The sequence below is a fragment of the Mauremys mutica genome, chromosome 13 (assembly GCF_020497125.1).
Source record: "Mauremys mutica isolate MM-2020 ecotype Southern chromosome 13, ASM2049712v1, whole genome shotgun sequence".
NCBI lineage: Eukaryota > Metazoa > Chordata > Testudines > Geoemydidae > Mauremys > Mauremys mutica.
Window position 1 is genome coordinate 41,044,998 of NC_059084.1, and position 17,858 is coordinate 41,062,855.

General features: G+C 44.8%; 2 protein-coding genes across 2 annotated transcripts; both read left to right on the forward strand.

The window, feature by feature from the left end:
• The first annotated feature begins 8,400 nt into the window (after nucleotides 1–8,400).
• Nucleotides 8,401–9,384, forward strand: LOC123347328 (olfactory receptor 11A1-like). Its single transcript, XM_044984743.1, has one exon. It carries the CDS (start codon nucleotides 8,401–8,403, stop codon nucleotides 9,382–9,384), a length of 984 nt encoding a protein of 327 aa, XP_044840678.1.
• A 7,230-nt stretch (nucleotides 9,385–16,614) lies between these two features.
• LOC123348888 (olfactory receptor 5A1-like) lies at nucleotides 16,615–17,586 on the forward strand. Its single transcript, XM_044986575.1, has one exon. It carries the CDS (start codon nucleotides 16,615–16,617, stop codon nucleotides 17,584–17,586), a length of 972 nt encoding a protein of 323 aa, XP_044842510.1.
• Nucleotides 17,587–17,858: the final 272 nt, after the last annotated feature.

The window sequence follows — 17,858 nt, forward strand, 5'->3', positions numbered from 1 at the left end:
TATGTTTGTACAACACCTAGCACAAAGGGGTTTGGGTCCATGACTAGGGACCAAGGTGCAATTTCAATACAAAACATCACCATCATCATCCCTGTGTTAGCTTTCAGCTAAGTAGCATTGGTACCAAGTGAAGCCACAATATCATGCACATCAGTGTGGTGCTGACTAATAGTACAGTCAATTGATTGAACGCGGACATCTTGGTCAACTCTGAACCAAATCCAAACCAACCATGCTAGATGCAGACATGTAATGCACAAATGGAAAATCAAGGACTCCCCAGCATGGTGGGGCAGATCCCCATGACAGGCCATCAAAATCACCACCTACTGCCCAGTTTATATATATGAAGGACACATCCCTGCAATAAATTCTGCTACTCCTGATGGAGCCATCTGGGTCGATTGATCTCAGGGGACACGGTACTTGCTGCTGTACACCAGCCAATGAAAGAAGAAGATTGAACACATGTGTAGTTCAAGATGATAAGTGTTCAAAACACTAAATAACTAAAAATACCTTAATTTAATGCTAAAAGTCAATGATAGTGCAGTGCAGGAAAGAGTTACTATGTTAGTGATACTTCTGGGAAACTGTTCTGTGTATCATGTCAGTTCATCTTCCACAGAAGGTACACTCCCAAAGTATGCCCGCCCCCTGAATTAGCTATATTGATTGTATACCAGTTACAAGAACTTTATAGAACACCCAAGACAACAATTCACCAATTAGCTTTTTACTTAAGAACATAAGAACAGCCATACTGGATCAGACCAAAGGTCCATCTAGCCCAGTATTCAACAGTGGCCAATGCCAGGTGGCCCAGAGGGAATGAAAAGAGCAGGTAATCATCAAGTGATCCATCCCCTGTCCCCTCTTCCCAGCTTCTGGCAAACAGAGGCTAGGGACACCATCCCCCGTCTATCCAGGCTAATAGCTATTGATGGACCTATCCTGCACGAACTTATCTAGTTCTTTTTTGAACCCTGTTATAGTCTTGGCCTTCATGATTGTGATGGGTTTGGTCACAGAGAGCCCTTTGGGACTGTCACCTGCTGTGCTGAGACTACCTCTGAGCCCATTTTTTCTGCCAGTTTGGGACTCCATAACCCTGTGGTGTTGAGCCAGACATGCAAGCCTGCTGCAACACAGAGCCAGGGTCTGAACCAACCATCCTTCTAAATGGAAAAGCACCAGGATAAAGATGGATTCCAGGTCCGGTGACATGATCACATGTCACTGTAAGACTTCATTATCCACTTGTTGGCACCCATGTATACAGAAAGACTTACAAGTAAACAGAGCCATTTACAACCAATTGTCCTGGTTAATGGGAGCCATCAAGATTCCAAACCACATTAATGGCCACATTTTGCATAATTACAATAGGACCTTAGAGTTATATTTCATATTTCTAGTTTCAGCTACAAAAATGATACATTCATACAAATAGGATGAACACACTAAGTATATTATAAGCTTTGTAATGACACCTTACAAGACACCTTCTGCATGAAGCATATTCCAGTTCATTATATTCACACTCATTAGCATATTTTCATAAAATCATATGCAGTGCAATGTCACAATGGTATCCTCTGGCAAGGAGTTCCACAGGTTAACTGTCTGTTGTGTGAAAAATACTTCCTTTTGTTTGTTTTAAATCTGCTGCATTCATTAATTTCATTTGGTGACCCTCTAGGTCTTGTGGTATGCGAAGGAGTAAATAACACTTCCTTATTTACTTTATCCACACTACTTATGATTTTATCCTTTTTTTCTGGTACCATGATGTATCCTACAGCTCTTATTTTTGAACACAGCATTCCAAACCAGTGAGGCGTGAAGGGATTCCTTAACTTATACCAGAGTAGAACACTCACGTATCCTGATTTTGACAGGATTTATATTATCTAGTGCCAAACACTCCATTTAACCTTGCAGCATATTGTGGGACATATAGCTCTTGTCACAAGGGAACAAGATTTCAGAGTAGCAGCCGTGTTAGTCTGTATCCGCAAAAGTGAACCTAGTACAATTTAGCATAACTTTGTGCTAATGTTTATCATGTGATATGCAATACATATAAATATAGTGTGCAGTACATATAGCACATCTATTGGCCAACAGCAGGCTAACCACCCAAGTGTGTACCCAGAGTCCTGGGCCAGATTTGTACAGCCTGTGCTACTCCTGCTTCATGGTTTTTGGTCCTTATGCTCGCTAGATAAAAGATAGAATATATCTACCTGTGCTGCCGTCACACCCTGTGATTGCAGTGGAAATGTATTCTAAAATACTCAGGCTGAAGGGGGATGTGAATCCTAAGAAGGTTTTACTGGCCAGGAATACACGCAAAGGTCCAACACTATTGTGCATCCTGTTCAGAATGCCAGTTGCATAGCCCCTGACCTCACTTGCGGGCCTCATTAGTACCTTTACCTATTAGGCCCTTTCAAGAGGATAGCTGTGGGCCCGCTAGAAAGATCGACATGGGGCGACCAAAATGTACTAGTCATCCTTGACTACGCCACATGGTACCCAGAAGCCATTCCTTTAAGAAACCCCACATCCAAGGCAATAGCTAAAGAACTACTCCAGGTTTTTGCCAGTGTGGGCATCCCTAAAGAGATCCTGACTGACCACGGAATCCCCTTCATGTTGAAATTAATGAACGGCTTATGTACCCTGCTCCGCCTCCAGGCCCTACAGACCTCAGTCTACCAGCCACAAACAGATGGCCTAGTTGAGCGGTTTAACCATATCCTTAAAAGTATGATCCGGAAGGTGGTAGCACAGGACAGAAAAGACTGGGATACACTTCTACTGTACCTAATCTTTACAATATGGGAAGTTCCCCAGGCATCCACTGGTTTCTCTCCCTTTGAGCTCCTATACGGACACCAACCATGGGGAATATTAGATACCGCCAAGGAGGATTGGGAAGAACAACCCAACCCAGGAAAGAATGTCATTGAGCATGTGACACAGATGAGAGAATGAATAGCTCAAGTGACCCCCATAGTACGAGAACATTTGGAAAAAGCACAAGAGGCCCAGTAGACATATTACAACCAACGGGCGAAAGTACGGAGATCTCAGCTGGGAGAATGGGTGATGGTGCTAGTGCCGACAGCAGAAAGCAAACGCCTTTCTGGCATAGGCCGTATGAGACATTGGAAGCCATTGGGGAGGTGGACTATAAGGTCAGACAACCAGACCTCCGAAGGCCAGAGAAGATTTACCACATCAACTTACTGAAGCCCTGGCATGACCAAGAGACGTGCCTGGTCATTCAGGGAGCTCCACCCCAGACAGACGACCCACTGGGGCAGGTGAGGATATCCTCCAAATTAACCCCAGAACAATGAACAGAGGTCATTGATATGATCCAATGGAACCAAGATGTGTTCTGTACACAGCCAGGCCGTACAACACTGGCCCAACATCATATCATCACCAGTCCTGGAGTAAGAGTGATGTTAAGACCATATCAAATACTGGAAGCTAAAAGAGAAGAAATTAGGACGGAAGTGAAGAAGATGCTGGAACTCGGGGCTATTGAAGAATCCCACAGCCAGTGGTCCAGCCCTATCATCCTAGTCCCCAAGCCTGACAGCACCCTGAGGTTTCGCAATGACTTCCAGAAGTTGAATGAAGTATCCCAATTCGATGCCTATCTGATACCATGCATCGAGCTAGTTCAGCAGTTAGGCAAGGCACGATACCTAACCACCCTGGACTTGACCAAAGGATATTGGCAAATTCCCCTGGCCAAGGGTGCCAAGGAGAAGCCTGCCTTCTCTACACCTGATGGCCTGCTCCAATACACTGTCGTCCCTTTCAGACTCCATGAGGCCCCTGCAACATTCCAACGACTTATGGACAAATTGCTGTGACCCCATGACAAGTATGCGGCCGCCTATTTAGATGACATAGTCATCCATTGACCTGACTGGAAAACACACCTAGGAAAAGTAGAAGTGGTGCTAGATGCCCTTTGGGAGGCCAGCCTCACTGCCAACCCCCCCAAGTGTGTGATAGGGCTAACTGAGGCCAGATACCTCGGGTATGTAGTAGGGAGAGGCTTGGTGAAACCTCCATAGAACAAAGTGGAGGCAATACAGGGTTGGCCTCGACCGGTCCGCAAGAAGCAGGTCAGAGCACTTCTAGGGATAGTAGGGTACTATTGGAGATTCATCCCTCATTTCTCCAAGAGCAGGGCCATTGACAGACCTGATAAAAGCTCGGGGACCTGAGACAGTAAATTGGACTGATGCAGCGGAAGGAGCATTCACAGATTTAAGGACAGCCCTTTGCTGTCATCCATTGCTCATAGCCCAAGACTTTGAGAAGAAATTCATCCTACAAACAGATGCCTCAGAGGTAGGGCTAGGAGCCGTCCTTTCACAGATGGTGGGGAGGAGCAGCACCCAATCCTGTACCTCAGCTGGAAACTCCTCTCCAGGGAACAAAAGTATGTTGTCATTGAAAAGGAATGTCTGGTGGTAAAATGAGCCATGGAGACTCTCCGCTACTACCTACTGGGGTGGCGGTTTACCCTTGTGACAGACCACGCCCTGCTCCAGTGGATGCACAGAAACAAGGAGAAGAATGCGAGAGTGACTAGATGGTTCCTATCCTTGCAACCCTTCCATTTCCGTGTACAGCATGGGGCTGAAAGCCAACACGGCAATGCTGATGACCTGTCGCGACAACACTGCTTCTCGTCCCAAGTAGCCCAACCCCATAGTGTTGAGCAGGGGTGGGGGAGGAGGGGAATATGTGATATAGCAGAGCCAGAGGGCAGCAGGAGAGTGATAGATGGGAGATATGTAAGCCCCAGGATGATGAGAGCCTTATTCCCTGTAGAGGGAAGAGAAGCTGCTACAGATTAATTAGAGCACCTGAAACCAGTTAAGCCAATTAGAGCACCTGAAGCCAGTCACCTGATAAAAACACCCTGCTTCAATCAGACAGTTGGAGGAGTTGAAGCAGAGTGGTTTGGTGTTGGAGCAGAGAGCAGTTTGGAGGAGAGCAGTTTGAAGGAGTTGAAGCAGAGTGGTTTGGTGTTGCACCAAAGAGCAGTTTGGAGAAGTGCTGTGGTGGTCCAGAAGACCAAGACCCTAGGTAACCCGGGAAACCTGGCTTGGGAAGAGCAGAGGGACTCTACAGACACAAGGGGTTGGGAGAAACTTGGCCCAATCAGAGAGAGTGCAGGAAGCCCCACAAGCTGAAGGGCCAGAGAGGGAAGTAGCCCAAGGGAAGGAATCACTACTTCAAATGGTACGCCACTATCCCTAGGGCCTGGGTCCCTCCCTCTCCACTCCCATTTATGGGACACTAGTAGGAGAGTTGATACCCCAATTCAGGGGTGAAAACGGTGCCCTGAACCCCCCACAAAAGGAGAAAGCGCAGGACCCATCATAATAGTGCCGGCAATTTGCCACAAATGATAAATAATAATTAATCATAAATAGTGTGTAATAAGCATGTCATAAAAATAAATTTTATATTTCCAAGATCACTGCATTTATAATTTATACTCAGATAAAGCAGAAAATCCCTTGAAATATTCATTTTTAGGAGGGGATTCATGAAACTTGACTTTTTAGTGAAAGGGGTTCACAGATTGTTAAAGTTTTGGACCACTGTGATAGAGGGAAAGGTCTGCTATCTGTGGAGGAAGCAATTAACAATGAAGAATATAACATCAATTCTGTGAGGAGTCAGTCAGAGTAAAAGGACACAATACCAAGTGATGGCCAAGTGTGAATCCCAGCCCAAGAAAGCATAAAGGTGAGAAGAAAACAAATCTTCAAAGAAAGACTGGAAAGATTTACCCAGAAATCAACACACAATCAGAAAATATGTATGATCACACCACTAAACTTATCTTCATGGTCTGGTGAGTTATTGCTTCAAAGTTACCTGAGCTGTCATCTCATCTACCTAATAAAAACAAAGACATCCTTTGAGATAAAAGTTCTTCTCACTCCTTAATTTTCCCTTTTAGTTTAGAAGTTGACTCCATTTCCACATCCACTGATTCTGTCTAGAGAGTATAGCTATGATTAGCTTTTCCCCTTTGGTTTATTTCAAGCACCTATCAGCCGAAGTGCCAAGGGAGATGCCTCCTTCTCACATGAAGGATAAATAATGAATCAGAAGAGACACAGGCTCTTTAGTACTACATACGAGGCACAGGAAACCAAGCAGGCCATCCAGGCCATGGCTGAGAGAATGAAGACAAGTGAAGAAGATGGTGACTGTCTGCTGAGAATGCAGTCTGCATCCGGCTCTCCAAAATGCTGACTGAAGAGGTTATATCAGAGATTCAAGATCATGCAGATCAGTCTTAAAGGTAAAGCAATCTTCCCCCTTTTCCTATTTGAAATGATAGAAACAGATCAGGGAATAAAAACACAACCATTCATATATTCTAAGGCCAGAAGGGACCATGGTCAACAACTAGTCTTACCTCCTGCAAAACACAGTCCTTTGGAACTTCTCCATATTCATTCCTGTGGCAGCCACCAATAAAAGAAAATGCTTCTGTGTGCTATACAGTGTCTGCCTGAAATATTTTCTCATCTGAAACTGAAATGTAGCTGCATTTCCAAAGCAAGCAGATATTTATAATGGCCAGCAATACCAGATTTGCATTCACAGCGATACAGTCATGATTTATGGCTGTGTTGACTTGGGGAATTTTTCCGTGCAATTTATGAATACTGGTTGATGCTATTAAGTTTTTATAAAATGGATGTATCCGGGAATGCCTCTAGGTGGATGTGGAATCTACCACTTGCTAACACTGGCAGAAGGATGTACCTACCAGGTAATGGAGAGATGTTAATCTAAATGGCTGAACTCTGACTCAACAATTGGTATGCTGAGGAAGTGGGCTGGTGCTTGGAGAAGCTACTTCCTCCAGATTATTGCAGGGGGGCTGGTGATGGAGGATTTGGAAAAACACCAGAAGCAGAACAAAGGAACCAGGTTTTGGTAGGGGGACATATACATTCAAGACACTTGCTAATACAGGAAGACGAAGCTTTGGGTCGGAGAGGAGACGACACAGAGAAACTTTTGTAGTGGGATTCCTGTTTAGTTGTAGACTAGCCAAGTCAGAGAAGGTTGGCCGGAATAGAGAATTCATGAGCCACCAGTAAAGGATCCTGTACACCCAAGGGGTTTCTCCCGAGCCCAGAGAACTCTCCAGGGTCAGGAGAAAGCTGAGGCAGGGAAATGTGGATAGATGTTTTTTTATATTTTGTGTAGCTCTGTGTATTTCTTGTGCTGTTAAGTAAAGAGAAATGGGGTTTAGAATCCTATTCAAAGTCTGTCTGTGCATCTGCTGGCTCTCACTGTAAACCAGAGGGCTCACACCTTTAGTGGCATGGTGGGGAATGCAGAGAGCTGCTGGGGAGGCCTGGGGAGATGATGCTAGTTTCAGGGTTTGGGCAATTGGATCTGTCAAGAGGGGTGCCAGACAAAAGGTCTGCACCTGGAGTCCCAAAGCCAGGGAGAGTGACTAAACTCGGCCCAGCACCAGCAAGCTAAGAGCATGTGTAACCCCTGACAGCATTCTGACATGTGCCCCATACGGGGAGCATGACTACATCCCTGACAATGGCGTTACACAATGTTGGTGTTGTCCTTGTCACTTCTATTCAGGTAAATATCCAGCACCAATCACAATCATATCACAGCACCTACACGACTGAAAAATGCTAAAGAACAATAAGGGAATCCCCAAAAGTATCAAATAATGAACATTGTCAGCAGTGGACTCTTCATTGAAGGGAAGCATTTTTCTGCTCCTATATTTAGTGCATGACAGAAGGTGAGCAAATAATCAAAACTGCTATGAGAACACTTCAGTATCTGAGTACTGCTAGTGAAAACTTTTTCACTGTGGTGCATCTTTTGAAGCAAATGGCTTTTTCAATTAAATGGAATATTTTGTGAAAATTTCCATTTTCTGCTAAATTTTCTGTTTTTATTTTCTTTTGAAGAACCAAAACCACAAACACTGAAAACAATGAGCAAAAACTGTAGACTAAAACATTTTTTTCATCTCTTTTTTTTTTCAGGAAAAAAGAAACAAACAAACAAACAAAAAGTAATTTCCAAACCACCTCTAAGTTGGGTAGCCTGAGCCATTATTTGATCTTTTACTGGTGAAGTTTGAATGGCAGAATATGCATGTTTTGTTCCGAAATGAGAGATACCAGGCAAATAAATACCATGGTCTGGAGTTTTGATCCAATTGTTGGAAAGGTAAATAGCAGAGAATGAGGAGTTCTGAACATTTCTGGAATTTAAAAGACATGGTTTAAGTTTATTCTCTTCAAATTGTATTTTTGGATTTGTTTGTGTTCCCTAGATATGACAATGGCAAACACAGAGTGGAGAAATCAAACGACCTTCACTGAATTCATCCTCCTGGGATTTGGGGATGTCCCCGCATTGCAGATCCTTCTCTTCCTGTTGTTGCTAGTGATCTACGTTATGACCTTGGCCGGGAACATCCTCATCATTGTGCTAGTTGTGGCCGATCAGCACCTTCACACCCCCATGTACTTCTTCCTGGGGAACTTGTCCTGCTTGGAGACCTGCTACACCTCCACCATCCTGCCCAGGATGCTGGCCAGTCTCCTGACTGGGGACAGAACCATTTCTCTTAGCGGCTGCTTGGTGCAATTATATTTCTTTGGTTCTCTAGGAGGAACAGAATGTTACCTGCTAGCTGCAATGTCTTATGATCGGTATTTAGCAATATGTAAACCATTGCATTATTCAACCCATATGAATGACAGGTTCTGCCTCCAGCTAGCAGCTGGGTCTTGGCTAAGTGCATTTTTGGTTGTTACCATAATAATATCTTTAATGTCACAATTAACTTTCTGTGGTCCCAAAGAAATGGACCATTTCTTTTGTGATCTCACTCCAGTGATAAAACTGTCCTGTAGTATCACCCACCAGATGGAACTTGTGACCTTCTTGAGCTCCTTCCTATTCACTTTACCACCATTTATATTAACCCTGACATCCTACGTTTGTATCATAACTGCCATCCTGAGAATCCCTTCTAGCACTGGGAGGCAAAAGGCATTTTCCACCTGCTCCTCTCACCTTATTGTGGTTACTACTTTCTATGGCACCCTAATCATTGTGTATATTTTACCAAAAACCAAGATGCTGCAAGAGCTTAACAAAGTTTTCTCTGTCTTCTACACCGTCCTGACTCCCCTGGCCAACCCCCTCATCTACAGCCTGAGAAACAAAGAGGTCATGGATTCCCTGAGAAAAACCACCAGGAACTGTGTGGCTTTCATGAGTTCATTTATAGAGGGTGACATGAAATGGAGTGTTTGATCTATCACATTTATTTGCGCATAAGCTTTTGTGGACTAAAAAGCATGGAGTGGAAAATACAGTAGGCAGATATAAATACACTGTACATGAAAAGATGGGGGTTGCCTTACCAAGTGGGTGTCCGTGTTAACAATACAATTCAATTAAGATGGAAGTGGCCTATTCTTAACAGTAAAATACCAAGGGAGTTAAAAATCACTTATGTAGTGGTAATAAGGCTAATGTAATCAGGGTGGCCCATTTAAACAGTTGACAAGAAGGTGTGAGTAACAGTAGGGGACAATTAGTTTTTGTAGTGACTTATCCACTCCTAGTCTTTATTCAGGCCTAATTTGATGGTGTCCAGTTTTCAAATTGATTCCCATTCTGCAGTTTCTCAATGGAGTCTGTTTTTGAAGTGTTTTTGTTGAAGAATTGCCATTTTTAGGTCTGCAATTAAGTGTCCAGGGAGGTTGAAGTGTTCTCCCACTGGTTTTTGAATGTTATAATTCTTTACATCTGATTTGTGTCCATTTATTCTTTTGTGCAGAGATTATCCGGTTTGGCCAATACACATGGCAGAGGGGCATTGCTGGCACATGATGGCATATATCACATTGTTAGATATGCAGGCGAACAAGCCTGTCATAACTATAAAGGGAAGGGTAACAACCCTCCTGTATACAATACTATAAAATCCCTCCTGGCCAGAGGCACCAAAATCCTTTTACCTGTGAAGGGTTAAGAAGCTCAGGTAACCTGGCTGACACCTGACCGAAAGGACCAATAAGAGGACAAGATACTTTCAAATCTTGCGGGAGGGCGGTGGAAGGCTTTTGTTGGTGCTCTTTGTTTTGGTGGTGTTCGCTCTTGGGACTAAGAGGGACCAGACATCAATCCATGTTCTCCAAGTCTTTCTGAACCAGTCTCTCATATTTCAAACTTGTAAGTAAAAGCCAGGCAAGGAGTATTAGTTTATCTTTGTTTTCTCAACTTGTGAATTTTACATTTGCTAGAAGGAGATTTATCCCTGTTTCGTTGTAACTTTGAACCTTCGGCTAGAGGGGGTTCCTCTGGGCTCTTTGAATCTGATTACCGTGTAAAGTTATTTTCCATCCTGATTTTACATTTTCTTTTTAATAAAATCACTCTTTTTAGAACCTGACTGATTTTTCCATTGTCTAAAGACCCAGGGGGTTGGGTCTTTGATCACTTTGTAACCAATTGAGTAGCATATTATTCTCAAGGCTCCACAGGAAAGGGGGTATAATGGCTTGGGGGGATATTTTTGGGGAAGAGGAACTCCAAGTGGTCCTTTCCTTCTTTCTTCTTAAATCACTTAGTGGTGGCAGCATACCAGGTTTTAACCTAAGCTGGTAGAAATACATTTAGGGGGCTTTCATGCGGGTCCCCACATCTGTACTTTAGAGTTCAGAGTGGGGAAGGAACCCTGACAGAGCCCCTGATGGTGTGGCTGATGTGGTTAAGTCCTATGATGGTGCCCCTTGAATAGATATGCAGACAGAGTTGGCAACGGGGTTTGCTGCAAGATAGGTTCTGGGTTAGTTAGAACACCACTAATTGTCACCTTCAGCCCACAACTAAAACCTCTCCAGCACACCATCAAGGATCTACAACCTATCCTGAAGGATGATCCCTCACTCTCACAGACCTTGGGACAGGGCGGCTCTAGGCACCAGCAAAGCAAGCAGGTGCTTGAGGCAGCCCATTTTCAGGGGCAGCAGCTGCAGAGTTCCAGCCTGGGAGCTGAGAAACCAACAGGGGGGCCTGGGCGCTGTAGTTCCTTGGTTAGCTCCCTGCCTATAGAGCCAGCCCTGGAGCAGGGCAAGACCCACATTTCCCAGCATTCCCTTGGCTGCTATAAACAGGAAAGGGAGGGGGAGGGAGTATGGTAGCTGAAACCTCATGCTGCAGCTTGCTGTGAATGGAGAGCTCACTGCTAGAGCGGGGTGGCACTGTGAATGGGGAACAAGTGTGCCCATGGAGTAGAAGGCTTTGCCCCAGATATCCCCTTCAGAAGACATCCCCAGATTGGATTAGGGATACTGGTGTGACCTCACCTTGCAGCCCCCAAAGAAGGAATTGGGTGGACAGTGCCCCTCTCTGTCTGAAGCCTAGCAAGGGAGGTATGTGGATCCCACTAGAATTTAAAATGAGAAGTAAGGGAGAGGAGGCTCTACTAGAGGACTTCGGCAGCTTTAGATACAGTACCAGGCACTTAGGAGGATTTCCACTTCTGAGCCATGGAAGCAGAAATTGACTTTTCCTTTCCAGATTTAGCTAATATTCAGAAAGGGAATCTAGCACCTGCCTTCCAGATTTGAACACCCTCAAAGTTCAGGAGTGCTCAAGCTCAATTTGGGCAGCTGTTACTTCATTTCTCCCAAATCAAATATACTGATCCACTGTAATTTGCTGTAGAAAAAGTAGGATAAAATTGAGCAAGAAATGCTTCCCAGTGGTTTTTAGGACTGGAATTGCGATTTTCAACAGCCATTGCCTTTTTTTCTTTTTTTTTTGGTTGTATTTGTTTAAAAGGAAGACAGTGATATTGCACTGGCAAATTCCCCATAGAAACAGAGTGGAACAAAAGAATAATAAAGGCACGTCAACTTTTCCTCATTTAGGAAGGACAGTCTTATAATTTGCATCCAGATATCCTCCAGTCACACATGCTGAAAATTGTTCCACTTTACTGCAGTTCTGTAACCATATGGCAGTGGTCCCGTGGCGGCCGTGGACCATCTGCTGAAATGCCGCCGAATTTCTGCGGCATTTCAGCGGTGACGCGTCTCAATTACGTCGCTTGTCAGCGGCAATTGGCGTCATTGAGAGGCGTCACCGCTGAATTTCTGCGGCGTTTCAGTGGTGATGCCTCTCGATGACGTCACTTGTCGGTGGCACGTGGAGTCATCGAGAGGTGTCGCCGCCAAATTTCAGCAGCATTTTGGCAGATGCTCGACCGCCGGCCAGGACACAGGCGCATTTGGATGCCCCCCGTGGGTGCCATGGCACCCGCGGGCACCACATTGGAGACCCCTGCCATATGGGAACCAATCCTGTCTGGCTTCTGTGCACATCCAAAATTCCTGCTGAATGACCCGTCCTGGGAGCAAGTTACCAGTGACCCAGGGCTGGGGTGGCAGGGGGTGTTGGTGAAGGGGGCAGAGCCCAGGGATGGGGCGGCAGGGTGTGGGTGAGGGGGCACTGGTGGGGAGAAAGGGGAGAGCCCAGAGCTGGGGCAGCACAGGGTGTGTCGGAGGGAGAGCCCAGGGCTGGGGTGGCAGGGAGTGCGGGTGTGGGGGGAGAGCCCAGGGCCGGGGCAGCAGGTGGGTGTTGGGGGAGCCCAGGGCCAGGGTGGGGGCAGCCAATTTTTTTTTTGCTTGGGGAGGCAATACACCTAGAGCCAGCCCTGGGAGGGTGCTAAAGGAGTTGGTGGATGTGATTACAGAGCCATTGCCCATTATGTTGGAAAAATCATGATGAACGGGGGAGGTCCCGGATGGCTGGAAAAAGGCTAATGTAGTGCCCATCTTTAAAAAAGGGAAGAAGGAGGATTCAGGGAACTACAGGCCAGTCAGCCTCACCTCAGTCCCTGGAAAAATCATGGAGCAGGTCTTCAAGGAATCAATTCTGAAGCACTTTGAGGAAAGGAAAGTGATCAGAAACAGTCATCACGGATTCACCAAGGGCAAGTCATGCTTGACTAACCTAATTGCCTTGTATGAGGAGATAACTGTGTCTGTGGATGAGGGGAAAGCAGTGGATGTGATATATCTTGACTTTAGCAAAGCTTTTGATATGGTCTCCCACAGTATTCTTGCCGGCAAGTTAAAGAAGTATGGGCTGGATGAATGGACTACAAGTTGGATAGAAAGCTGGCTAGATCGTCGGGCTCAAGGGGTAGTGATCAATGGCTCCATGTCTAGTTGGCAGCCGGTTTCAAGTGGGGTGCCCCAAGGGTCGGTCCTGGGGCCGGTTTTGTTCAATATCTTCATTAATGATCTGGAAGATGGTGTGGACTGTATCCTCAGCAACTTTGCATATGACCCTAAACTGGGAGGAGTGGTAGATACGCTGGAGGGTAGGGATAGGATACAGAGGGACTAGACAAATTAGAGGATTAAGCCAAAAGAAACCTGATGAGGTTCAGCAAGGACAAGTGCAGAGTCCTGTACTTAGGACAGAAGGATTCCATTCACTCTTACAGACTAGGGACCAAATAGCTAAAAAATAGTTCTGCAGAAAAGGACCTAGGGGTTACAGTGGGCGAGAAGCTGGATATGAGTCAACAGTGTGCCCTTGTTGCCAAGAAGGCTAACGGCATTTTGGGCTGTATAAGTAGGGGCATTGCCAGCAGATCAAGGCATGTGATGATTCCCCTCTATTCGACATTGGTGAGTCTTCATCTGGAGTATTGTGTCCAGTTTTGTGCTCCACACTACAAGAAGGATGTGGAAAAATTGGAAAGAGTCCAGAGAAGGGCAACAAAAATGATTAGGGGGCTGGAGCACATGACTTATAAGGAGAGGCTGAGGGAACTGGGATTGTTTAGTCTGCAGAAGAGAAGAATGAGGGGGGATTTGATAGCTACTTTCAACTACCTGAAAAGGAGTTCCAAAGAGGATGGATCTAGACTGTTCTCAGTGGTACCTGATGATAGAACAAGGAATAATGGTCTCAAGTTGCAGTGTTAAGCTAATGACATGCAAAAGTGTTTTTCACTAGTACAGCAGGAATACAGTGAGGTTGACATGTTTCAATGAGGACTTCATGCTGCAGACTACTCTCTGCATCCACTAGAGACCTCCCATAATGGACTAGCTATTGCAATACTTCTTCATCTGAGGTTACAATTGTAATTAAAATTGCTGTTTACTCAATCTTCAAAACAAAATTATTAGCTCTCCAGCTCAGTAATTCTTATGCCCCTCAAGAGCATCAAGGGAGATCTTGCTGTCTGATATAAATATCACATTGTTAGGTAGAAGGAGAGGTTACTTTTTCATCTCTTGGCTACCATACAGAGTGATACTTGAAGACAAGAGGTTCAAATCCATCCTCTCCATTCTCTCCTTCTATCTGCAATTCTTATGGAAAGAAGAGGAAAACATCAGGAAGGAAAGGTAACTATCCCAAATAATTACTGAACATGTGACTCTGATCAGGGCCTTTACAGTGCATTTCTACAAAGAAAACACAGGCCAGATTCTGATTTCTTTGCACTGGTGTGAAAATGAATTGCTGCTACTGGTGTTAGTGGATTTAAATTGGATAAGAATCTGACCAGGTATGATGGGAACTTAATGTATTCACTCTTGTTATTTTTTCTTGATTCTGAAAAGTGATGTCTATTTCTAGATGATGGTGATTAATATATTTGCATGTAACTGGGATCTAGAGGCCAGTTTTCAGAAGGGATCAGTACTACAGCTGCTGCCAAAAGGGGGGGAAATTACCATGAAAAGTCTGGGAAACATTTCATCCTGATTTTTTTTTGTCCAAAAAATTGAAATTCAGAAAATGTCAACCAGCTCTAGTAAAAGTCCATGACTGCAGCTGAAATAATTAGTATCAGCATCTCTAAAACCCAGGCCCCCACACTGCGATTTCCAAAGTGGATGAAGATTGCATAAACAGTGTGCCACTTCCTAAAGTCCTAGATCAACCAAACTCATGATTACTTCAGTGGGAATTTGGCTGTATAAACCAGGGGAAAAAATGGAGTAACAGTTTCAGGCTCTGATCTTTGAGCCTCTGTGAGTGGCTTTTCAAGAAAGGCTTCATTTTGCCATTCTTTGTCATTTTGAATAGCACTTGGGACTAGTCACGGGGTAGAATATCACTCAGTGGATGAAATGATTGCATGAAATGGATGTGCAGATTGTCCAGCAAAAAGCCTACGCACTACAAATGTCGCAAGTGGAATTTAAATGGTGCATAAACATGTGACAGACATGGCAATTTCCTGCAATATCCTGGGCAGACCTTACTGTATTACATTAAACCCTATTGAACTAAGTAATTTTAGGAGTTCATTGTATTAAAAATGCAAATGTTTCTGTATTATCGTGGGATGAATGTAACATCTCTAAGGAGGAGACCTGACTAATGAAAATCTTGGGAAGGGTTATGAGCTTCAAGGAACTATTTGGAACAATGTGAAATGTTTAAGTTAAATGGGTTCCCCAGGAAATCTCTAAGCAGAGATGTATGCTAATGTAACCCCCACACTGAGGGAAAAGGTGACCCTTTGTCTATAGATCAGCTCTTAAATGAGGGCAGGTCAAAGACTGAAACTGTATAAAGATGTGATTCATAGCTGCATGAGTGTACTTGTTCTGAACCAAGGCAGTTATGAATTTGTAAGCACAAAAAACCCCACAACCCCTCAGTGGTATTTGAAGGACTGGCCAGAGCCCTGGTTGGAGTTGGGGTAGTCTCTAATGACGTGATTAGCAGGTGTGCAGCTTCTTTTATGGGTTCAAAAAAGAACTAGATACGTTTATGGAGGATAGGTCCATCAATGGCTATTAGCCAGGATGGGCAGGGATGGTGTCCCTGGCCTGTGTTTGCCAGAGCTAGGAAAGGGTGACGGGATGGATCACTTGATGATTCCCTGTTCTATTCATTCCCTCCGAAGCACCTGACATTGGCCACTGTCAGAAGACAGGATACTGGGCTAGATGGACCTTTGGTCTGACCCAGTATGGCCATTCTTATGTTCTTAGTGATTTCTCTGCAATGATCTCACCCTCAGAATCAATGTGCTTGCTTAGAAAGGGTGGTGTGGTAATTGAACAGTGAGCAATTATACTATTTATAGCTTCTGCGGAACAAAGGCAAAGCAGGCCTGGTGAGGCAGATGGTCTGTCCAGAAAATTCACAGCACAGTCAGGGAACTGTGAAGACTGGAAATATGGTGGGGGTCAGGAGGGAGGGAGACACAAGTCTCTGCCCAAGAGAGATGATGGTTGAGGAGCCAGGAGCCATAGAGGCGGTGCCCCGAGGTACCACAGACGGGGATGAACTGTATCAAAGTGCACTTGGGGCCGAAGTATAGAATAGCTCTTCCGCTGGCCCCTGTGCACAGGGGTGAATTTCACCAAACGAGTCAGGCCAGAATCTAGCCCTTACTGAGGAATGAGTAAAGACAGAGTAAGAACTTCAGATTAGTCTCCGTAATACTTACTTGCATTCTAACGTCACTTTTCTCCAGCTAAATCCTATATGGCAAAGCTCCTCCTATGGAATGAAACATCAGTCACGGAGTTCATACTGCTGGGATTTTCAGAGAGCCATGAAGTGCAGATCCTACTCTTTGTGTTGTTTTTACTTTTCTATCTTGTAGCCCTGGTGGGAAACACCCTCCTGCTCATCACACTGTCCGCTGAGCAGAGCCTTCATACCCCCATGTACTTTTTCCTGGGTAACCTCTCCTTCCTGGAGATCTGCTACACAACCAACATATTCCCCTGTATGCTAGCCAGCTTCCTCACTGAGGCAAAATCAATCTCTTTCAGTGGCTGTATGGCCCAGTTTTATCTGTTTGGTTCCTTGGGTGGCACCGAGTGTCTCCTCCTGTCCATGATGTCGTATGACCGGTATCTAGCAATATGCAATCCGCTCCGCTATGCAGCTGTTATGAGCAGGGGCATGTGCCTTTGCCTGGCAGCTGCCTCCTGGATCAGTGGCTTTGTGATCACCTTGGTGACCATTCTGTTCATGTCGAGCTTAAGATTCTGCGGTCCCAATGAAATAGATCATTTCTTCTGTGATTTCTCCCCGCTCCTGAAGCTGGCCTGCTCAGATACTTACCTCTTCAAAAAGGTCTCCTTCTTCTTGTCTTCCACTCTGACACTGGTCCCTTTTTTGTTAACCATGGTGTCCTATATTTATATCCTATCTGCCATCCTCAACCGCCCGTCCACCGCTGGGTCACAAAAGGCCATTTCCACTTGCTCATCTCACCTTGTAGTAGTCACCGCATTCTATGGGACTCTGATTGTTATGTATGTGGTACCAGCCGCTGACCACTCCCTAGATCTGAATAAAGTCTTCTCCATCTTCTATACCATGGTGACCCCCATGGTGAATCCCCTCAATTATAGTCTGAGGAACAGGGAAGTACATGAAGCCCTAAAGAGGCTGGTAGATAGAAAATTTATTTCTTGTTGGAAAGAAAAGAGTGGGAAGATGTGACTGCCCAAAATGGGTGTGTGTCCTTTATTCCTAATTAGCCATTTAACTCCATGAAGACAAGAATATTTCTGTTGGTTATAATACAGTTGTTGGCTGGGAGTATAGGAAATATGGGTTCAGTTCTTAGCGGTGTCACTGACTTACTATGTGACCTTGGGTATTTCACATAATCTCTTTAGGACTCACTTTCCTCCTCTATAATACTGCCCTGTTCCTTTAATAGTTATTTGACACCTGTAACAAGTGGGGATGTTTTAAATGTTTGTCTGAAT